This window comes from Hemicordylus capensis, chromosome 1 (genome assembly GCF_027244095.1).
Source record: "Hemicordylus capensis ecotype Gifberg chromosome 1, rHemCap1.1.pri, whole genome shotgun sequence".
NCBI lineage: Eukaryota > Metazoa > Chordata > Lepidosauria > Squamata > Cordylidae > Hemicordylus > Hemicordylus capensis.
The window spans coordinates 216,352,772-216,376,872 of NC_069657.1; the positions used below are offsets into that span (position 1 = coordinate 216,352,772).

General features: G+C 43.0%; 1 protein-coding gene across 7 annotated transcripts in view; it reads right to left on the reverse strand.

Moving 5' to 3' along the window:
- The window catches only part of HECW2 (HECT, C2 and WW domain containing E3 ubiquitin protein ligase 2), a 259,192-nt gene that overhangs the window by 83,497 nt on the left and 151,594 nt on the right, over nt 1-24,101 (reverse strand). For 6 of the 7 annotated variants that reach the window (XM_053283122.1, XM_053283118.1, XM_053283119.1 and 3 more), the window contains 8 exons: nt 23,935-24,077; nt 17,723-17,823; nt 13,587-14,948; nt 12,225-12,320; nt 10,359-10,509; nt 8,998-9,101; nt 7,096-7,220; nt 6,460-6,645 (listed from right to left, as the gene is read on the reverse strand). In XM_053283122.1, the coding sequence (XP_053139097.1) occupies nt 6,460-6,645; nt 7,096-7,220; nt 8,998-9,101; nt 10,359-10,509; nt 12,225-12,320; nt 13,587-14,948; nt 17,723-17,823; nt 23,935-24,077 (2,268 nt within the window). The remainder of the gene's footprint in view (nt 1-6,459; nt 6,646-7,095; nt 7,221-8,997; nt 9,102-10,358; nt 10,510-12,224; nt 12,321-13,586; nt 14,949-17,722; nt 17,824-23,934; nt 24,078-24,101) is intronic. The other variant, XM_053283121.1, reaches the window with a different exon arrangement.

Below are 24,101 nucleotides of genomic sequence, written 5' to 3' on the forward strand. Positions count from 1 at the left end.
ATGTTTTCAAAATCATGAAGTATAACCTACCAGATAATATCTATTTTTAAAAACCCACCAGGTTGCTTAAATGTAACAGGTGACCTTTCTGGTGAATCAAGTTCATTCACAACCTGGGTTCTGTGCCTGTGCAGTAGCCCACTGCGTAAGCATTCAAAACTCTTTGAGGTATTCTTCGTTTCTGCCAAATTGCACCATTCTCCTCAGTTTATGATTGGCTGCTGTGATGAGCAAAGAGTGTCCGTATATAAAGGTAGTTAAGATGGGTAAGGCAGTACAGCTATGGAGGAATCCTAGCAGCATGATAGGCTAGGCAGGTGTTGTGAGTGAACATGGATCACTAGAGAGATCACCTGTTTATCTTTGAGGTGATCCATGTTCCCTCACAACCTGGGTGATTAGCTAGCTCACCAAGATGGAGGTGGGAGCCAGGATTCAATCCAGAGTACTTACATTAGGACCACCTGACCAAATTTGCCTCTGTCGCTGAATGGATGTCCATAGCGTAGTGCTTTAAAAAAGATAAGTCCATAGAGTACGTGGCTGTCTTGCAGGTGTCCTTCATACTGATGCCGGACATGTGAGCCGCTGATGTGGCCATGGCCTGAGTGGAATGAGCCCTAATCTCTGAAGCGGGCTGAACCCCTTGTTGGCGGTAACAGATGAAAATTAATTCGACAAGCCAATGGGAAAGTCTTTGGTGAGAGATAGGGCGCCCCTTGTGTGTCCCTCTTTGTATGAAATGAAGAGCTTCTTGGATCTACTGAAGGATTTAGTACAGTTAAGATAATAAATCAGGGCTCACCAAATGTCAAGGGAATGCACTGGCTTTTCCAGTAAGGAGGAGGGGTTCTGGAAGAAGGCAGGCAATATAGTATATTGATTGAGATGAAAATCTGAGACAACTTTAGGAGTGAAAAAGGGATCCATGCAAAGAATGACCTTGTCCATGAAGAACTTAGTGTACAGAGAGTCCGCACAAATACCTGTCAGCTTGCTTACACGGCATGCCAAAGTTATGGCGACCAGAAAGGCAACCTTTAGGGACAAGGACTTGAGCCTAGGGGAGAGGAGTGGTTCAAAGGGAGGTTCAGTGGGAGAAGAAAGACCAGGGAGAGGCTCCAGGGTTTAACAGGATCATGGATTGGAGGGAAGAGGTTGTTAACACCTTTGAGAAAACATTTGGAATCTGGATGGGAAGAAATTGAGCATCCATCCCAGCCATGGTGTCTCACAGAAAGAGCTGCTGGATGCACCTTGAGAGAGAGAGACCAGAATGCTTGAGGCCCATTAGGTAGAGGAGAATTTGCCAGATAATAGCAGGGAAAGGATCAAAGCCCTTAGTTTCAACATGGACAGCGAAACACCTCCACTTTCACATGTAGTTCCTGTGTTTGTTCAGTAGGATGAAATATAATAATTGAGCCTCCAGGCAGTGAGATTCAACAGTCAGAAGTCAGGCTGGAGGGCACGAGCCCCATGCTGGGACAAGAGGTTCTGACAAAGAGAGAATCATTGACAGATACCTCGCGTCAGTCTGAGGAGGATCAGGAACCATGGTTGCCATAGCCACCACAGGATGACAAGGATACAGTGGGTGCGATCCTGAAGGATTTTTGCCAGGACCCTTGACAGAAGGGGAAGTGGAGGGAAGAGATAGTAGAGATGCTCCGTCCATGAATCAGAAAGGCATCGCCCATCTTATTTAGGCCCACGCAGACATGGTGAGCAATGCTTTAGTCCCAAAGCTATAGAGCCACACTGCAGAGGGACCTGGAAACCACCCTGCCCTGGTGGTTCAGATAAGCTATGGCAGTCATGTTGTCCATGAGTACTTGGACTTCTCGACCCCGGAGCAGGGGCACAAAGGACTTCAGTGCATGACAAACTGCAAGTAGTTTGAGGATATTAATATAGAGTGACCTTTATTGAGGGGTCCAGATGCCCTGAGTACGAAGGCTCTGGCAATGCGCTCTCCATTCTATCAGGGATGCATCTGAGGCAAGAGTCCCTGAGGACTTTGGCACCTCGAACAGCATGCCTGTTGACAAAGAGTCCGTCTTCATCCACCGATGCAGAGATTTCAGAATGGAGGGTGGAAGAAGCAGGCACATGTTCTGGCTGTCAGAGTTTGGTTTCAACATCAACAGAAACCAATTTTGGAATCCGCACATGCAAAGCCTCAAATAAGGCACAGTTGCAGTGCAAGAGGCCATGAGGCCTAGCAGCCTTTGAACAGACTGAGCTTTCTGCTCTGGAATGGAGAGCAAAATTGGAAATCAAGTCCGTGATGAGATGTTTCCTCTCTTCAGGGGGATAAGCATGCCTTGCAGTGGAGTCCAGGATTGCTCTGATGAACTGTATGCACTTCTGAGGCTTCAAGACTGACGTCTTGATTCACTGACACGACAAAGTCCGCCAGCGTAAACTGAATGCAAGCGTTTCCTTGTTGTCGGACATGAGAAGCCAATCATCCAAAGAAGGATAAACTGAGACCCCTTATGTCCCGAGAGATGTGATGATGGCACTGATGCACTTGGTGAACACACGAAGGGCCGTGGAAAGTGCAAAGGGAAGGACCAGATACTGGTAAGCTTGTTGTTCCAGAGTTAAGTGCAGGTATTTTCATGTGGGCAGGACATGAAATACACATCTTTCAGTTCCAGAGTCAGAAACCAATTGTTCTCCACAAGCAAGGGAGGATGGTGTGCAAGGAAAGCATCCTGAACTTCCTGGTTCTTACATACTTTTTCAGGTTGCGAAGGTCCATGATGAGCCAAAGGCCTCCATCCTGTTTGGGCACCTGGAAATACCTCGAATAGAAACCGTTCTCATTCTTATGGGGGAACAGGCTCTATGGGACCTTTCTCCAGTAGGGAAAGCACCTCTTCCACTAGGGTAGGAGTATTTTATTCCTGCAAACGCGGGGTGGATTTTGAATTCAATTGTGCAGCCTGTCAATATTATGGACAACATCCAGGCATCTGATGTTATACGATGGCATGCTTCTGAGAAAGGGGCAAGAAAAATGGAAGGACTCGGAGGCAGAGGTATTTCCAGTGCCAGCACATCAACAGACTGCTTAGACTGGTCCTGAGGTCTTATACGTTGTTGTTGATGGTTGCATAGGTTGTACTGGTGCTTAGGCATGTACTTAAAATACTTCTTTGAATCTCTACGCTGCTTATATTGAGACTTTTGTCTCAATATAATTGAGACTGCTTATATTGAGACTTTTGTCTCCCAAAGGAGCAATCACATTGGGAGAAGGATGAAGGCTGAGAGGTTGTGGTGAAAGTTCACACAGTGTTAGCAAGACTTTTAAAGTTTCTCCATTGTCTCATTGGTTTGTGCGAATTTAAACAGCCATCACCTTCAAAAGGCAGGTTCTCTATTTTGTCTTTCATCTCATCTTGTAGCGATGTGGACCACAGCCAGGTGTGGCAATCCGAAGTAATAACAGCTTGAAACTTGTTGCGGAACTCAGCAGGGCCATATTTTAAATAATATTTTAGATCATCCCAAACAGAGTAATGAAATTTGCAATACAAGCTATGCCTACCCCTGCTATCTGAGCAAAGAGGCATCTTTTAAAAGTGGTGATTCTCTTTATTTAGCAGGCAGAGAACAACTTGCCCTATCCATCCCCAGCACAACATCCCTCTAGTGGTTGTTGCTGGTGTCTATCTTATGTTTCTTTTTTAGATTGTGAGCCCTTTGGGGACAGGGAGCCGTTTTATTTATGTATTTATTTGTTTGCTTGTTTAAATTGCTTGTAAACTGCTTTGGGAACTTTTGTTGAAAAGTGTTATATAAATATCCGTCGTATTCATATGTAGTTAGAGATCTTCAGGGCTGAACATGAAGAGGAATAGAATCATTTCCCCATCAATCCAACTTTCAACCCTCCTTATAAACTGGGGCAGAATGAGTTTTGCCCAACTTGCCACTAAGAGCACAGTCCACCACCACCACCAAGTTAGGAGGGGGGTGTTTAAAAAAGAAGAGCAAGAGTCCTCCTGGATACAATCGAGGATCTTAGAAGTAAATGTAGAAAAATCATGTCTGGTGCATCCCAACAGAACTTTGCTGAATTAGACAAGACAGGCAGCAGTCTGTGCAGCCCAAGTAGATGCAACAGAATCATAAACTGGGTCTTTGACTTCCGGCGTTGGTGTCTTTAACTCCAGTCCCAAAGCTTTAGCCATTTCGGCAACTTGGACATGGTAGGAGCGAGTCTCCTCCACTGATGAACTTGAAGGAGGATTGGCTATAGTCTCGTCAGAGGGTGTAAGCAGCTGCTCCTGCTCCAATTCCAAATTCACCACACACCCTGGGCACTACCCTATCAAATAAATTATGACTTTCATGGACAGAAAAAGAACCTGTAACAGCCTGGCTAGTGACAATGGAGTTCATCAATAAGATGCGACAGGGAACCAAAAATCAGGAAATCAAATGTTCATTGATTCCTATCTTCCTCTCACAGAGACGGCAACATTGAGACTCATGAGTACACTTCCCACGAAGAATAGATTTATGGCTTTGGGCACGGAGACCCACTCCCCATCCCCCAAGGAGAATGTTCCTCAGAAAACAACTCTAAATCAAACTGTTCATTTAGATTTTGAACAGCTCTAAATCAAACTCTTGCAAAGGGCCGACCGGAGAAGATCCCCTATGACTCCCAGCCACCTCGCCCCCCACTCGACTTCATCACTCACCACCTCAGTGGAGCAAGTCTTATCTCAGCAGAGTACTTAATAACAATACTAGGATGTCTCAATAACAGATAATGTTGACAGTTTAAGGTGGCTTTTGATCTATTCATTGCACAGAATCAACAAGGGGCTTAAAAGCTTGGCCAAACGTGTCAACAGTAATTCCCGTCCAGACCCAACCCTCGCATCTAACTCCATCTCTATGCGTAAGATGACACCAGAGCTCTTGGAACCAACAGCCAATCAAACTTCTTCGTAGGCCCTTCAGATGCATCACTCTCAAAAATTTAGACTGCACCCATTCCAGTGGGGTAAAGGAGGGAGTGGGGGCCCAATTGGGCAACGTAGAGGAGTTGGGTCAGTGGTTTGGTTTCAAAGAATTTGAGTGCTGTGGAGATATACTGGCCCCCTCTTGTTTGGATAAATTTTAGAATGGCAGAGGAGCTCCTCTGTAGGGATGGGCCCGGACCATTGAAATGGCCTCCGGACCAGTCCGGACCTGGGTGGTCCGGATTGGGGGTGGGGGGTCACTTTAAGAGCGGCGGGAGGGTTTACTTACCCATCCCACCGCTTTCCCGCTTGGCGTCGTAAGTAGTAGTGTAATTGGGGCGGCAGGATCCCTCCCTGCCGCCCCTTCCCCGCTGCGGCTCTGCAAAGCTCGGCAAAATTGGGAGCTTTGCCGAGCTCTGCAGAGCCGCAGTGGGGAAGGGGCGACAGGGAGCTATCCTGCCGCCCCAATTACACTACTACTTACGGCACCAAGCGGGAAAGCGGTGGGAGGGGTAAGTAAACCCTCCTGCCGCTCTTAAAGCGACCCCCCACCCCAGTGCCGGACCGCAGTGTGGCGGTTCTGTGCACACCCCTACTCCTCTGTGCAGTGAGGGTGATATAGACACTGTGGGCCTTTCTTGAGCCAGATGCATGTAAGACCACCCCCAGATATTTGAGACTGATGACCTGTTTGATCTTATGGCTTCCTATACTCCAGGCACGGTGGTCTCAAACACCACCCTGCAACTGGAAATGGGCATGATGAAGGTGGAGGCCAGAATGTGGATCGCCATCCTCATCTACTGGCTTAAACTATCCTTCAACCCTCAGGGTCTGACCCCTGACACTGCAGGATAAATTCCAATCCTACTGGAAGCGGACCATTTGGACTAAAATATTGGGTTCTCCCCACCCATCTTCTAATCGCTATGGGCCATGATCAGGCAAAAACCAGCAACCAAACAGAAGATAGTGGACATAGAGCGCCAAACTGACTTAGCTGGGGCTCCAAACTTCCTTATTTCAGAAAGATTCTGGTACCTTGTCTCCCCCGCCACCTATTTGGCCCAAATGGAAATCCCAAACCGTCAGAGGGCCTTCACCCTTGCCTGATGTCATGCCTCCCCTCTGCTTTATTGGAAGACAGGTTGAGAAAGACCGCAATCGTGAAGAGACTATGCCCTTGCAACACTGGACAGGTTGAAACCACGGTGCATGTCCTTCTCTACTGCTCCTTCTATAGAGACAGTCGTGCCAATTTCATCCTGCCAATCCCCCCTCCATCTCTGACAAGTTGTATCGTTTTCCGATATGTAAATGGACTGGTAAAAAATACTAACAAGATCTTTTTCCTGTTTTGCTGGAGGAAAAGTGCTTTTCCAAGCAGCCATCTCTATCAACATTTAGATTAAGGTAAACTGAACCAACTTTATGCTAATTTTCCAAGTTACTTCTCTATATTTGTTACCTTTCCCTGATGATCATGCTTCATTTCCCATCCCCTTGGCAACTCCAGCTGTTTGTTGGCAAACATATTCAGAAAGCCCACCAAATCTCGGTTATGCTGGTAGCGCTCAAAATGGTGGGTATCCCGTCGGACTTTGGTGATCATGTGCTTCAGACACGTATTGTTTGTAAACATGCGGTAGGCACTCTACAGGGAGAGGGAGAAGAAGAAGAAATAAATAAATCTTTACTCCAGTGTTCTAGCACATATGAGACTGGGCTTCAAGAGTAGACAATATCTCTTGTCTACTGCATGGTTCCATATATCCTACCAGCTGACTGTTGCTCTCCCCTGAGAACATTTGCAAGTTTACAATCAGCAGGATGTGCATGTGTTGCTGTACACAGGACTCATCCACTCAGCAACTGATCATGGTTTTCCCTTTTAAATTTTTTTTTTACAGCACAGAAAATCAAAAGAACAATTACAATTTAATCATTTTTTTTCACAATTGTGACAGTACTACAAAAAGGATAGGTTTTAGAATTCTTATTCTAATATGCACAAGAATGGTATTAAAATGTAAATACATGATGCCCATTGAATACCTACATAGAGTTCTACAAATTCATATTGATTTGTGTATGCTGTACTCACAGGGTTAGAATGCAGCACTGTGAAAAACTCAGGGCTGATAAGGAATTTCACAGGGGGAGATTGTAGAAGTAAAGTAAGCCTGGATCTGGAGGTAGAATGAGGCAGCACATTCTCTCTTCGGAAATCTAGTACACACAAACACACACACAATTGGTAAAGAGATATCAGTGTCATAGGAAAAAAGGGGGGGAAAGCCCTCTTATGCTTGTTATAGATTATGTTCTCATTAGTACTAATTGTTATAAATTGTCAACTACAAGGTAGGGTTTTTAACTTTTCTTAAAATTAAGTTAGAGATTCAGATGAACAAAAGATGGCAATTAGATCATAATGCTCACTCCTGATGTTGCAGATTTTTATTCTTTTCTTGTACTTCATGTCTATTTTTAACATGTCTGAAAGTATAATATATAGGGCTATGCTCATTATTATTCCTGGAACATTATTGTCTTAAAAATGGGAAGATGCTGATAGATAAGTGAATTCTTGCTGGAAAGAAAATAAAGAATATAGCAGATTCCTTGCTTGAGGGAAAAGAAAGAATGTAGTAGGGGTATGCACAAATCAAATTCTGCACTTCGATTTGAGGTAGAATCAAATAGCAGAACTATCGAATTTATTTGTTGAGAACAAATAAATGTTCGCTGTCTTGGCTGTCTGTCTCAATGAATCACTCTCAAATAACCCAAATAGATTTGGGTGATTCGAGCACCATTTTGAGGCCCGTTTTGCTCAAACCCTGGGAGAGCTGGTTTACCAATTGGGGTTGGCGGATAGACCAGCCCTTCACTCCAGACTCCAGGTGCATTCGCCTGCCTCAGAGGATTGGTCTATCAGTAGGCCAGTCTTCCGAAGCGGGCAGATGAGCCAAGTCCGGAGGGGAGGGCTGGTCTACCCACCAAACCCAATAGGTAGACCAGCTCTTCCGGGGGCGGGGGGGGAGTTTGAAATACCCAAATCGATTTGGGTCGAATTGGGGGTGATTAGCTTCAACTCAGTCAGGCCCTCTATTTTGAGGGTGATATGATTTGGGGTCAAATCCATGAATTACCCCTGATCCAACCCGAATAGACTCAACCTCGAATCAAATTGCACCCCTTTAGAATGTAGCATCACCTAGACTGACCACTATGGGAAAAAGCAAATATTTTTCTGCTTACATTTATTGTTACACAAAGAAGCATAGAGATGAAAATCTAGAATTAAATATTATGTTCTTCACTGTGGCTAGGCATGCTTTTATACTTTTGACCTTGCATACTTCCCTCACCCCCTCTCCCACCTGCTACAGAAGATGTTCACTTAATAGGCAAGCCTATTTTTAACATACTGCTTTGAAACTTTTTTGGATGTTCTTGGTAAAAGTGCTCAAATTTGCCACACAAATATGTAAAATTACATGTTTTAATATAAGAGCAAGATTATGCAGGATTTTTCTCATCATTCTTTCTTTTTAAAAAACATTATCCAAGCCAGAGGCCATCACAACTTTGTGGCAGTGAATCTCAGAACTCAATTACACTTTGAGTAAAGAAGCATTTCCTTTTGCCTAACTTGAACCTACCACAAATCAATTTTATCACTGAATGGCCTGAGAAAAGCACATTTTGATGCTTTTCACATTTTTTTCCTTTTGAAATTCATCAAAATACAAAACTATTTTCCATGAAACTTATAAAAAGTGTAAAATAAAAAACTCTTTATGTCAGTGGGTGGCAGATAATCAATTTCCCCACTAATGAGCAGCAAAAGCAAGCCACACGGGCAGTTCATGAACAGCTTCATTGCAAGAAGAGCACTAATTGTTGTATATATAAAGGTTCAGTTCCATTTCTGCAACAATTACAAAAACCAGTAGTCAATCAAATTTATTTAAAAAGACAAAAGGGGAACTGGTCTAACCTGCATTAGGGTTATGGAAGTCAGCATCCTCTCCAGCTCCATCCATGGCATTTGGGTGCTCTTCTGGTCTTTCATTAGTCATTGTGCGGCGAATACTTTGATACCTGAAGGTCCAACACTGGTATTATGTCACAGCATACAAAAAATATATGAGACACCTTAAGGTCGTTTACACGATCATTTTCACCAGGGCTGGGAGGAAGGCAGGACACTACCTTCCCCCACACAATCTTTGCAGCTCCTGGGCTCTGCCATGCACCCGCATGACCGGCGCATGAGTGTTCCCAGAGTGGCGATGGGACAGAGAGAAAGCATTCTGCATCCTCTCATATCCCACAATGCACCATGCGAGGAGTGCAATGCATTGGGGGATTCCCCACTGCTGGGCTGCTCCTTCCGCCCAACTCTATGGAAGCTTGGACTGGTGGCAGGCTGAGCATCCACATGACCAGGCGGTGAGGTAGGAGTGCCCTCCTACTTCACCTTTAGCCCAGATACAAGATCACCAGGATATCTGTATATACAAGATCCCAGTTGTTCTCAGAACCAGCCATATCTGGGCTACAGCTCCCTTACCAGGGTAGGGCTGATTGTGAGAACGACCTCCTTGTGAGAATGACCTCACATATCCAAAACACTGTTACTGAGTGGCAGGGCTGCTCAACTTTGGCCCTCCTGCAGACGTTGGCCTACAGTTCCCATAATCCATGGGTACTGGCCACTGTGACTGGGGATTATGGGAGCTGTAGTTCAAAAACAGCTGGGGGGCCTAAGTTGAGCAGGCCTGGAGAATAAACTGTGAAATCAGCTAACCACTTGATTTTTACTAGTTAAGTGCAAAACACTTAAATTTAAAAATCTCTGGAAATTTATTTATTAACATTTTCAAGTTAATATTAACACTTTCAAGCCTAACCACCCTCCTCACAAAATGGCTAAAAATGCTGGAAACACTTCTATGGCCATGAAGTGTTTATGAAACTCCGCGCCTGCCCTAGTTCAGCTTAGAACACAAGAATCCTCCTGCTGGATCCAACTGAAGTCCACTATCCTGTTTTCTCACAGTGACCAACTCTGGGAACCCCACAAGCAGGAAATGAAGGTGATACCCTTTCCTGATGTTACTCTGAATACTGGTATTCAAAGCTCAACATTAATGCATACCTCTAGCACAACTTTCATGTTTATTTGTAGAATGAGAACCATCTCTAAGTATCATATTTCTGGGCCAGACAAATATTTTTTACATTGGCTTAATTCTAAAAGTTGCATCTTTTACAAGACAACCATTTTCTGATTTGGATATTGCACAGTAGTTCCTAAGTACTGCAGATATAATATCCAAATAGACTAATTCTCACCGACGATTCAGCTGCTCCATTTGCTGTATTGAGTTGGAACGCTGGAGAATCTGTGAGGCTGGAGGAGCTGTGGGCCGCTGCCATGTTGTTGTTCTGTTTACATGGTCCACATAGAATATCCTCCCATGACTGTCAATGCGTGCTTCCCAATCTAAGTTAAAGAAACATTGCAAAGCATAAGCAATTCAATATTTTAGAGCATTTTTGCCCAACTTTCTGATAGCTGAGGAACCAGCTGAGGCATCTCTTTTTGATTATTAAAATTGGAAAAGTACTTCATTTAGTCCCCCAAATCTTTATTTTTTAGTGTGTACATGACAAACTGGCAGGTTTCTTTGCTTCACAGCCAGTGCAGTGGCTCAGCAAAATTACTCATACCCAATGAAGATTGATAGTTCTGGCCTAGCCTCCAGACACACAGGACACTTTCTCATTTGGTGTGTACTCTGGGCTCAAAGGGAACTTAATTATTTTATTTCACATAGCAGACTAGCAGTTCACTTGTGGCACACTAGTATACTTCAATCACTAAAGTATTCCAATCATACAGTCTGCAAAAAGGGGATAAAAGAAGGATCTAGGAAACTACAGACTGATCAACTGATACTAGGGAGGATACTGGTGGGGGGGTGGGATAAAGCATTCAGTCTGTAAGCACCTTGATAACTATCAGTGAAAGCCAATATGGAATTCGTCAAGAATAAATCCTGTCGGGTTAAGCTCATCTCTTGTTTTGATTGGATTACTAATTTAGTGGATTGTGGGGATTCTGTGGATGTAATCTATCTTGATTTCAACAAAGCATTTGACCAAGTTCACTATGATAGGTTAGCAACCTTGTCAAATCAGGCTAGACGATGATACCATCAAATAATTCACAACTTCGTGGGAAATCAGTGCCTCTTCATCAAACTGGAGGAAGGTTTTGATGAAGGCACCATAGGGCTTCCTGTAACACAGGGCTCCTCCCTAAACCCAGTCCCTTTTTTATCAGCAGCTTAGGTGAAGAGGTGGAGGGAATCTTCATCAGATCTACAGATGGCATACAACTGGGAGAAAAAGCTAACAACTCAGAAGATAGAAATAAAACTAAAAATGACCTTGACAGAATGGGTGAAAAATGACCTTGACAGAAACTGGGCTGAAACTAACAAAATGCAATGAACAGATAGAAATGCAGATTTCCACACCTAAGCTAAAATAAACACATACATCAAATGCACAGGTATCATGTTGCGGATACCTGTGCATGGCAATAGTGCATGTGAAAAGGATCTTAGAACTGCAGTTGCTCACAAGCTGAACCTGAGTCAACAATATGACGAAACTGCAAAAAGTGGGGCCGAGGGGCGGGGGGGCAACAAACATGGTCAGGGATCTGGAAAGTCAGCCCTGTGAAGAAAGACTGGAGGAAATGGGTATATTTAGCCTGGGAGACGAGAAGACTGAGGCTGGAACAGGATAGCACTCTTCAAATATTTGAAGGGCTGTCACACAGAAAAAGGAAAAAAGAATTATCTGCTGCCCCAGAGGGGCAGAACTAGATCTAATGTGCTTACATTAAAGAAGGGTAGATTTTGGTTGAATGCTGGGAGAAACTTCTTAACAAAAAGAGCAGTTTGACAATGGAACCAATTACCTAGAGGAGTGTTGGGCTCCCTCGCTGGAGGTCTTCAAGCAGAGGCTGGACAGCCATCTGTTGGGGATTCTATAGAACTGGATTTCCTGCACTGAACAGGAAGTTGGGCTAGATGGCCCACAAGTCCCCTTCAAGTCTATGAGTCTACAGGGAACTTGTGCTGCCACTGCATTCTTTCAGTGATATGTACCCTGAATCCTTGGAATTAATATAGAGAAGTTCCTCACTTGGTGGCAGGGCCTCATCCACTCTCTGATAGCGACTAACGTCCTGACGAACTGAGGGAAGGGTTCTCAGAGCTTGATGACCATTGGCTTGGGAACCTAGGGCGGGGGGGACACAAACAAGCTATTTAGTTACGTTTTTCATTAGTAGTTACATTGTCTCACTTCAAATCTGCCAAAGGAAATTCTAACTCTAATGACAATTTGTTCCAAATAAAGGCATTTTTCTTTACGAATGGTTGTGCCTTATTTCTCTCAAATACCACAGAACACATAATTTATATATATATTTCTATAAGGCATACCCGTTGCTAATCCCATGCGTAGCACCTCTCGTGAGAGTTCACAAGCAGCTGCCAGATAGCGACAGGTATGGGCAGGGGGAAGAAAATGGCAGTGGCAGCTGGCTGGCTGGCAGGGAAAGAATGGCGGGACCGCCGCCAGGCAGAGAAAACAGCAGTGAAAGGTGGGGCGGGGGGGCGGAACAAGAAGGAAGGCGGCAGGCGAGAAAACTACTGCGGCGGATGGGCGGTGGAGAGGACGTCATACTCCCTCTCCGGCCCGCCTGACAGACAAAGAGGAAGGATGGCCTGACCGCCGGGTTGAAGGCAGTGGCTGGCTGGCTGCCAACGGGTGGTGGAGAGAGCAGTGCACTCCCTCTCCAGCCTGCCTACTGGCCAAAAGGAAAGATGGCCAGGCATCAGGAGCACCGTGGATAGGAGCGCCGGGGTGTGTGTGTGTGGCAAGGGGGAGAACTAGAGGTGGAGATGCTAAGTGCCTGGCCCAGCTACATATTTACAGATTTAAAGTACAATATACTTTATACACAGATAATACAGATTTAAAGTACAATATACTGTCAACTCTCTTTCAATTATTATTAAAATCAACTATGCTGCTATTCTCATATTCATAAAACTTGGCTTTGAAAATTCGAAGATGAATGCATTGCTAATCACATAACATGAGTGCTTCTCTCTCTCTCTCTCACACACAGACACACACACACACATACACAGACACAGACACACACACAACAACACCTATCTACCTTTTTGTCTAAATATGTAATCAAATGATTATTATCTGATAGAAAAGTGGAAGTGTGTGTTCCTATGATGAGTGGTTAACATTATATATGCACATGGAGGCTGAGTGTGTCCTCAAAAAGCTTTGTTGATCCTACTGGATGATGTATTTTTCATTCAGACTGTATCTTATGCACTCAAGACAAGTGACTATTTTCCAATGCAAACTGAATCTATCACAATTAGCTCTGAAAGAAAGATACATACAGACTCCCCCAATCAGAGTTACACCTGGTGAGGACACTTGACCAGTACAACCCTCTTTTACAATCATTACCTTCACTAGCTCCATCAACCTGTGAAGCAGCTCCCTCACAAGCCGCCTGAGCTCCTCCAGCCTCTTCTTGAGAATGGCTGCTTGCAGCTGCAGCCTGAAGACTCTGCCTCCTTTGCCAGATTTCTTCAGCCTCATCACCATCATGTATCCCACCTGTTTCATTCAACTGCCCCTCCTCTAGAGTGCTTGGTATCTGTATTGCTGGCAAAGAGGCCTGAGTGCACAAAATGTCCTGGGCTTCTGTGGCAGTCTCACTGTTGGCAGGATCTGCAGCACAAGCTCCCTCTTCCTCCTCCTGGGAAGAAAAGGCTGGAGTCTCAGAAAATCGGGTGCTTTCAAAGGAAGAGCACCGTGTATCAATGGAGGAGAGTCGCGGAGTTGCACCTTCATTGCATGATCCATCTGCCCCTTCTACATCACTTTCTCCTTCTGGCCTAGTACTCGATTCACTAACACTTTCTGTACGAGCAGGGTCACTCTGCTCAGTTTCCGATGAAACCTGAGAAGGTTCTGATCCCTGGTCAATCAATTCAGCTTCCCTAACGACTCTTCTGTCTTCAGGAGCACACCCAGAAGCTCCAGAATCCGCACCAGTGGCTGGCTGCTCTGCTTCCTCTGGCAAACAAATTTCATTACCAACTGGATCAACTGGCCCATCATCCTGAGAATCTTGATGACCTTCAGCTTCTCTTCCTGTCAACTCTGATTCTGGAGGCCCCTGCGGGCTATCAGTCTCCTGCTGGCTATCAGAAGTTTGCAAGGAAATATCTACATCTGGTGCTCTCCCATTTTCCTCTAAATCCTGGCTTTGTGTTATCTGACTTGACGAACCATTTAAGAAACTGCTTTCAGCATTCCTTGAAGAACCATTTAGCATGACTAACCCACCATCATCCTCCAATGATGCTTGGAACCCCAAACCTTGGTGGTATTCATGCTCCTCTTCATCAGAGTCAATGTGAAGCATAGCATTAAGTCTGGTATCAGTAGGGAAACTGCTCCTTAATTTGGGGGATGCTCCAACACCACGCTCATTGCAAGCAGAAGTTCCAGGTCTAGAATGACTGTTTTGTTCTATTGCATCCAGGTAGTCATTCAGTGAGTCCTGGCGGCCTCTGGGAGGTGATGCCCTTGAAGCTCCAGATGTCAAATCATCCTGATCTGTTTCCAGAGTTGTACTAGTCCTCAGAGAATGCCTTGGGATTGCATCGCAAACTGATTCCTCAAGGACTGGGCCATTTGAGCAAACTGGAGGTGTATCATGATGACCTGCGGGTACATCCTCATCATCAGAAGGGCTCCCCAAGTCTCCATTTACAGAGTTTACTCCCAGCAGGGTTCCCACTGTTTCTGGTGAAGCATCTACAATGAAAAATCAAATGACAGACTACTCAGACTTGTCTGTACAACTGAACATAAAACTGAAAATCTTAATCTCTCTAGATCAGGGATTCTCAATGTTGGATCCCCAGATGTTGTTGGACTTCAATTCCCATTATCCTCAGCACCAGTGGCCTTTGGTTGGGGTTGATGGGAGCTGAAGTCCAAGAACATCTGGGGGCCCAAAGTTGAGAATCCCTGCTCTAGATGGCAATATAAGAATTACAAACACAGGATGCTTACCACAGTGCAAACCTGAGCACCTTGCAGAGACCATCGATGACCTAACTCTCTGGGCTGGCTTTGGGGGTTTAAAACTGAATCAGCAGAATGTATATGTTTCTTTATGGCATCTGGTTTGAGTGAGCATTTTATTGTTTTATTTTATTTTATTTTATTTTATTTTATTCATTCATTCATTTATTTATTTATTTGGTACCTTTATATACCACCCCATACAAAAAAGTCCCTGGGCGGTTCACAATATAGAAGCATTAAAACATTAACATAATTAAAACAATTTAAAATACAATAAAAACTGTAAAACCAAAGCTTTGAAACTATAAACTAAAAGCCTGACTAAACAGGTATGTTTTTAGGTCCTTCTTAAAAACATTCAGAGAAGGGGAAACTAATTTCGTTAAGAAGCGTGTTCCAGAGTCCCGGGGCAACTCTAGAAAAGGCCCGGATTCGAGTCACCACCAATCGAGCCGGTGGCAACCACAATCGGACCTCCCCAGATGATCTTAGCAGGCAGTGGGATTGATGAAGAAGAAGGTGCTCTCTTAAATACCTTGGATCCAAGCCATTTAGGGCTTAATAGGTAAAGACCAGCACATTGTATTTTGCCCAGAAATTTATTGGCAGCCAGTATAGTTCTTTTTAAACAGATGGAATATGATCTCTTTGGGCAACCCCGGAGATCAATCTGGCTGCTGCACTGTGTACTAACTGCAGTTTCCAAACTGCGTACAAAGGCAGCCCAACATAGAGCATACTGCAGTAGTCAAGCCTAGATGTTACCAGCATATGCAACATTGTTTTATGGTAGTTTATCTCCAGAAATGGACGTAGCTGGTGAATCAGCCAAGGCTGATAAAATGCACTCCTAGCCACTGCCTCAACCTGAGAAATTTTAATGCATTCCAAGTCAATCAATATGGGTTATTAATCTAATTGGCATTCTTCCAGTTTAGTGGGGGAATGTAAAACAACAACTGATCAAATTATACATGGAGCACTTACAATCACTGGCGCTTCCTTTCATAGGACCATTTTAGCTTATGAAATACATGTACTGTGTAAATTCCTGTAGGCTGTCAGTTCTTTCTAAGTCACTTCTAGTGACATGACCTGTAAATAGTAGTTTCAGGTAGACATTTCACTTCACACTAATGGAAGCAGCACAATAGTTTTCGCTGAACCTGTCAATAATTACTGAGGGACTAGCAATAAACAGACGTTATATTCATAACCAACAGTAAATCTATAAACAACTATAAACTATAAACAACTCTAGTCTTCTTCTTTATTCTCTGTTACTCTTTCTCCTTATTCTGACTAACCACTCTTCCCTCACAGACTCTAAGTGACTCTCCACTCTCTGAGAGTGAAGTCACTCTCTTCACTGACTTCACGTCACCCAGTTTTAGTAACCTCCCCCTTCCAGATTACAAGTGCCTTAGAATGCTCCGATCAATCATAATCAACTCTTCACCAATATCCTAAAATAACGAGGATATTACACCAGCACAACAAGGAAAGTTAACAGCCACTTTTCTAAAACACATGCTCTTGTATGTTAAGTCAGGTATATTCCATAATTACTCATTGATATAGGTGTGAGCCTTTTCAAAATGTAAATAAGAACTGCCAGAAAAGCAGGAAAGTCAGAAACTCTGGACACAGTGTACTGCACAGCCTATAAAACAGAGTGAAGGCTCCATATCAACTTGACTTTTTATTACAAACTGAGATTTTATATAGCATTAAACAAGCAGCAGGTAAACTTTGAATGCATATGGATCTAAAATTAAGGAAAAAGTAAAATGGTATTAATGTACTGTATAATAATGTATGTAGTTTGGTTAAATTTGATTTATTTATAAAGCATCATCAAGGTCTTAGGTGCCTGAGTGTACCAGAAAACACATACACCCTGCCAAATTTCAGATAGTAAATTTGGGGCAAAGACCTAAGTTTCATTCAATTTGTTCTTGGGAAACCAGAGATCATAAAATTTGGGAGCATTATATAAAATGGGAGCTGGGAATAATAACAGCCTTTGACATGGGAAGAATTTATTTTTAAAAATATGAACATGATCAGAACCAACTGCCTATATTCTCAAGAAGGAAGATGATATTCTAAAAGGAAATATTTAACGCCCTGTGCATACAATCTTTGTAGGCGTTTGGAAGACCAGAGTCAGTAGGATGTTAAAGGATTGTTTTGCCATAAAAAGAAGGTTAAAATGGTGACCTGAATACTGTATTAGGGAGAGAGAATGGAGGTCAGTTTCAGATTCTCTCTCATTTTCCTCTCATCTTTTGCTTGCCTATGCCGATTTGGATAGCGACACATCTTTTTTGGATAGCAACACATCTCTTATGTTCGCATTCAATAAGTGCCAGAAATAGGGCAGGCTAGAATCAGAAATAATGGGTATGTTGGACAAGACTCTTGTTAAGAATGTATCAGCCCTCATGACATTCTTCCACCCAACAGCAAGAACTCATATAGTTGTAAAATCTCACCTTCATGAATAGAAGATGTAATCTCTACTTTGAACTGGAGATAGCCACTTACGTGGTCAGCTGGAAGCCTTCTGCCAAGGTTATAGCTGAGAATTTGATCTCTGCAAAGGGGAACAAAATATCAGTTCTCTCTTATCTTTTCTGTACTTTCTAAATGTTTCAACTGGAGCTGTGCCAAGTGGTGCAAGGCAGGAAAAAAACACCAACCACCATGCTCCATCTCTTTTAGCAATGTTGGGGCATGTGAAAGAGCATAGAAATGTTCACAGGGGAAAGAGGAAATCCTGAAGCAAACAGGCCAGTTGGTTGAGCTCACCATCTAGCTGTGCTGTGAGTCCACAAAGCTACCAGTACAGCATGGCAAGACAGGTGTCCTGATTCAGCTAAGAAGAATTTATTTATTTATCCTGTGTATCCTCCAAGGAGTTCAGGGCAGTGAACATTAGTAGTTTTATGATCATAACAAGCTTACGAGGTAGATTAGGCTGAGAGATAAGTGACTGGCCCAGGAACTTACCTAGGAAGCTTCTTTGTTGAATGAGGGTAGGGTATGGAAATAGCATCTCATGTATTGGACCAGGAACAGTAACATAAACTCGATGTGTATCCAAATGCACATCTGATGGGGAGACTGGCCAACACAATGTGCATGCAGCAAAAGAAACATGCATGCAGTTGCTGCATTCCAGACTAAAGCCATGTGGGCAGGTGCAATTTTGTCTTCTCTCTGCAGTCACCCATAAATATGTCCCTGAGAGCTGTACAGTTTTCTGTGTTCAGGTGGCACAGAACCCTTCAGAAGAAGGAAGAGATCAGCTAACATTGCCCCCACCCGCATTGCTTTAGTCTGGAACGCAGCAGCTGTGTGCACAATGCGGTCAGAATGCCAGCCACTGTCTGCACTGCACTTATTTCAATGGGATACACATTCAGATGTGGCTGTTTATCCAGATAGGAAACCCACTGAAAATAATGCAGTGTGGGCAGATGGCATTCAACCTCAGGATGTACATCTAATTTAAACTGTAGTTCCCTGATCTGGCAAGTGTTAGGTGCAGGGAAGCATGCTTCCACACATAAATCTCCATCAATGAATTGGGACACCTCTCTTGCCACACTGGACTGGAGGTTTCACTGCCTGAGCATGGCAAGGCAGGGATTGTGCCAGTCTAATGGCCTCAGCAATGGGCTGATGTGTTCTCACTTCACCCACCAGTTAGATTGTGAGTAATCCAAAGGCTTCATTTGGTCTAACTAGCTACTTTACAGGACGACGTAAGAATGCTAGCTATGTTATCCCTGACTGATTGATCATGTAAACAGCAGTAAGATTTGTTTCCAGAAAGAAAAGAAAAAATAAAATGTTACCAAAGCAGCATCCACGGAAGTGGCAGGGGTGAACAGTCATGAAAAGTGAGCTTGCAAGGGTCAGTGAAATTGCAAAGGTTCAGTGAGCATTTCATGCTCCACACAAGCCACTTTTGTGCCCATAATGTTCACTCCTAAGAATGGTGGTGCAGTGCAAGTTTTAACATCTCGGGTTCTTATGAGTGGGAAAAGCAACATGGGGGTGGGTGGGGGATATCCAAAGTAAATCAATATGAAGCAGCACAGGACAAAAACTGTACAGCCATGACAGCAAGATAATGGAGAAATCTATTGTGCTCTTCCTTTAACTTCCAATTATTCTTTACGTTTTTAAAAAATTCAGATGATGCAAGTATGTGGAAATGTTCTGCCCCCTAGTGGCTCTAGCAAAACTATTATTTCCCTTGGCTAAATGTAACATCGTTGTTTACTTTTGAAGTCTGAATTCAACAAGTCTCATGTATTTACAGATTTAACCACGTGCGTGGCCTCTAGTGATTTTCAGGGAAAGGGAAATACTTCAGCATTTATTTAACTCAAACTTTAGGGTTAATTTCTGAAAAAACATTAAGCAGTTCTGTTTGACCTAGTGAAATACTGTATCTAACCATTCAAGAAGTCTTTCTGGACTTGATATGATTCTCTAAAGCAGGTTTCTCAAACTTTGCCAGGGAACCTCCCCTAAGCATTAAAAATGGAGCCTCCCCAAACATAAATTTATATGCAAACCTCGGTGAAGTATGTGGCTGTCAGGCTGGAAAACTTCCATCACTTTAATTGATCAATTTGATTTAATTGATCAAAGTGCAGCAGCTGTGAAAAAGGCAAATTCCATGCTAGGGATCATTAGGAAGGGGATTAAAAATAAAACTGTTAAAATTATGATGCCTTTATATAAATCGATGGTGCAGCCACATTTGGAGCACTGTGTACAGTTTTGATCATCACATCTATATAGAAGTAGAAAAGGTGCAGAGGGCAACCACGGTGATCAGGGGCTCAGAGTACCTTCCTTATGAGGCAAGGATACATCAGTAGGGATGTGCAGAATGTTCTAAGCTCAGAAAGTTCTCACTCAAAATGGGCCATTGTGAGTGTTCCGTTCCAAAATGGAACACCCTTCAAATGAAGGCCTCGTTCCGTCGGAACAACCGACTTCACCTATTGTGCCAACAAAATGTTCCAGACATTTGCGTTCCATGGAAATGCCCAGAACATTCCATCAGAAAAACTGGTTGAGCTGGTTGTTTCAACAGAACAACCCCTTCATTTGGAGAATGTTCCATTTTGGAACAGAACACTTGCAATGGCCTGTTTTGAGTTCAAACATTCCAACCTCAGAATGTTCTGCACATCCCTATTCAACATATCGGACTTTTCAGTTTAGAAAAAAGGCAACTAAGGGAAGATATGATGGAGGTTTATAAAATTATGCATGGTGTGAAGAGAATGGATAGGCAGAAAAGTTTCTCCCTTTCTCACAACACCAGAACCAGGGTTCAACCCAGGAAATTTAGAACCTACAAAAGGAAGCACTTTTTCACAGAGCACATAATTAATCTATGGAATTCTTTGCCATAGGATGGGGTGATAGCCACCAGTTTGGATGGTTTTAAAAGAGGCTCAGACAAATTCATGAAGGACTGGGTCTACTACGCCTACTAGTCTTGATGGCTATGGCTACCTCCAGGTTCAATGCTTGTTGCAAGAGAGCAATGCTAGGAGATAACTTAATCTCCTCATTCTGTGGCTTCCCAGGGTATCTGGTAGGCTGCTGTGGGAAACAGGATGCTGGACTAGATAGGCCTTGGGCTTGATCCAGCAAGGCTGTTCTTATGATCATTTAAGTCCTTCCCAGTCCATAAATATGGCGTGCATGAATACTGGGATGGGTATATTTTTGCCATCAAATGGAGGCTGGTGCCACTGCATAGTACGTAGCTCTTGTACATTAACTGAGAGCAATTTTCTCTGGGCTGCCACAAACCTCTCTTTCTAGGACATTTGCAGTTGTTTGTCAAAAACCACTACCACATTAAGCAATTCAAAGTGACCCCCAGATGGCATCTATTACCTGTAAGCTAGCCCTAATTCTTAGATACTTGATGGAAGTGTCCTGTTTGTGGATATCCACGGATCGCTTTCCATCTAGCTCCAAAGAAAACATCAGCCTTAGGGTGAAATCTCACCAAGTCTAACTCATGAGAATTTGAGAATTATGCCACGTTACCCAGAGTAGCTTTTGATATTCTAATCAACAACTTAACTACAGGAAAGGGAGAAGATGAAAAATTTAGGTCTTTAAAAAAAAAGAAGCAGATGAGCAATTAAGCAATATGTCAAAACTTGCTTAGACTGTAATGATGATTTTCTAGCATCCAGCAGTGTGCAAATTTATTAAAAACATCTATTAGACTAATGTATCACAATTTATTGAATTTCAGACTGAAATCAAATAGCTTTAAAAAGCAACTCTCATAATTACAAAGATACTTTATTTTTAAATCCGCCTTTCCTAGGAATCTTAATTGTTACTCATATTTTTTGACTCTTGAGATGCTGACCCATTTTTGAAGAAGAATTTTACAAGTTTTAGAACATGTTAACACAACCAGCCCAATGGGACTCTCCTTTGGTGGGCCAAGCACAGCCCACATAGCCTGATCTATATCTTGGCAAATCTGCAATGTATTTTTCTTACCTGCATCAACACCACCTTGGAAAAAGCTGACAATTGCTTTCAAACTGAATGTGTCTTTCTCCATTTATGCAACGTGTTATTTTGGTGGGGAAATCTGTGAAAAAGGAGGCCAATTGTTTACAAGCTGATTTTATTCTTGATAGTCATGCAAGAGCATGACAACACTGTGATGAACTAGAAACTTGACAGAACTGAGGACAGGCATTAATTTTTTTATTGTATATTATCAACCTGTTTGGATGCCTATTACAGTCAACTGAGAGTGTCCCATGGATTTCAGAATGCTCTGGGTCAGGCTCTACAGGGCAAGTGTGTGCAAAAGATAAGGTATTCCCGATAAGAACAATCTACATCCAGTTGAAACTAAAAAGCAAAAGTCATATTGGTTTCAACAGATCTGGTCTGCACCTGTTGGGCCCCATCCATCAGGAATGTCTCCTGTATAGTTGTCAATGAAAGCTATTCTGTGCAAATCATGGATAAAATGCCTAGTGTAATGGCGCTACTGGACACAATCCAGAAGCTGCATAACACGTTCTGGGAGTATGAGGGTGTTTCCCGATTGAACTGTTTTTGTCAAGCATACCAAACCACTGTGCCTGGCCACCCATAAGCCGTACAGAGACTGGGCTGTTCCTTCTGGTGAATACTGCTAGTATCAAGTAGCAGGAATAGCACGAGCAACACCAAACTCTATAGCACCAAATCACTGCTAGAAAGTACTTCTTTGAGGTCCTTCCTGTGTTGGTGGTATGGCTGCTGAAGAAGCTGTTATCTGGAAGCCCTCAATGAAACTTGAACACACTTAACAGTCGGCTGCACTGTGGCCAATGTGTTCGCATATGTGAATGCTGGTAAGACTGGTCTTTCAAGACACTATATGTCATGTATTTCATGTTCTGTAGTACAAGTATATAGAACTCTCAGAAGTTCTATGTTCTCTTTCCCCATAAGTGTATGTTTTCTACATGAAGTGCACATATCTGGTACACTAAATTTTAACATACAATCATTTCCAACCATTTATAGCACATTTTCATATATTTGCATCTTGCACCATCAGACTTCTTGACTAGAAAGTCAACGAGTCTCTTATTGTAGATTAAACATCTGACATCAGTTAAGATGTATTAGTTCACTACCCTTCACTGCCAGTTATGGGAGAACCAAGTGAACTTTACAAAATCATTGGTTAAAGCAGAGCTGCACAACTCCAATGCCCTGGTGGGCCGGAACCATCCACAACTTGGCGTGCAGGGGCCGAGGTCAATTTTTTAGCACATTATTACATTAAAATTAAAAATATTATTAGTTACTTGTGGATCTATTCCCTCTGTCAATGGACCCATAGTTTAAACCAAGGATAGTGTCCAGAGAATTGGTCATGTCCCTGCTCAATCAGTGGGGCCCCTAGAGTACATGCTAGCCCCAAACAAATGCCATGTCCTCTCCTCTCCCTAAATTGTTGTTGCTTTCAGGCTGCAATGCTAGGCATGCTTACATGGGAGTAAGCCTCATTGGGCACATTTCTGTGCATGGAGCATATTTCTGAGAAAGCATGCACAGGATGAGGCTATAAGGCAGTTTCCAGCACCTGTGTTGCTGAAGGATACCTGGGGGCCAGTAAAATAGTATCTGCGGGCCAATCGCCCCCCCCACCCCCACCCCCACCCGGGCCTTATGTTGTGCAGGCCTGGGTTAAAGAATACAAGATAAAGATAACAAATGGTTCATAAATATTTACAGTGGGCAGGGAGCATCAGTGTTGTCTTAAACTCCAGCAAAATCAGTTGCATCTTTCTTATTAGTAAAATAACAGCTCCAAGTATTTGAACTGTATAAGAAACAAGACCAAAAATGTTCTAAATAAATTTGCACACTACTGTATGAACCTGTGCCTTACAACTCAACATTTTAATACAATGAAAAAAATTGTAAGTTGTTGTAAACAAAATACATGGAGATACTGAGAGAAAGAGTGACAGTGTATGCAAGAGAGGAATTTAGACTTTGAAATGAAATATCAGATTCCAAAGGACTTAACTCATCATAAAGCAATTTCTTATAGGGTGTTACCAAGAAAGGTCATCTTCCTTTCCCTCCTGACCAATTTAAAATGAACAGTGAAACCATATTTGTTTACCCTATTGCATGTCTTTCCAACAGTCTTTGTACTGGTATGGTTAGCTTTCCAAGAAAGCGCTTGATGATAGGCCGACTCTTTGCAAATTTATCTTTGATTTCGATTTCCAGGACATCCGTTAGAAGTGCTACAAAAGAATATTTCTGCAAAATAAAAGAAAAGGAAAA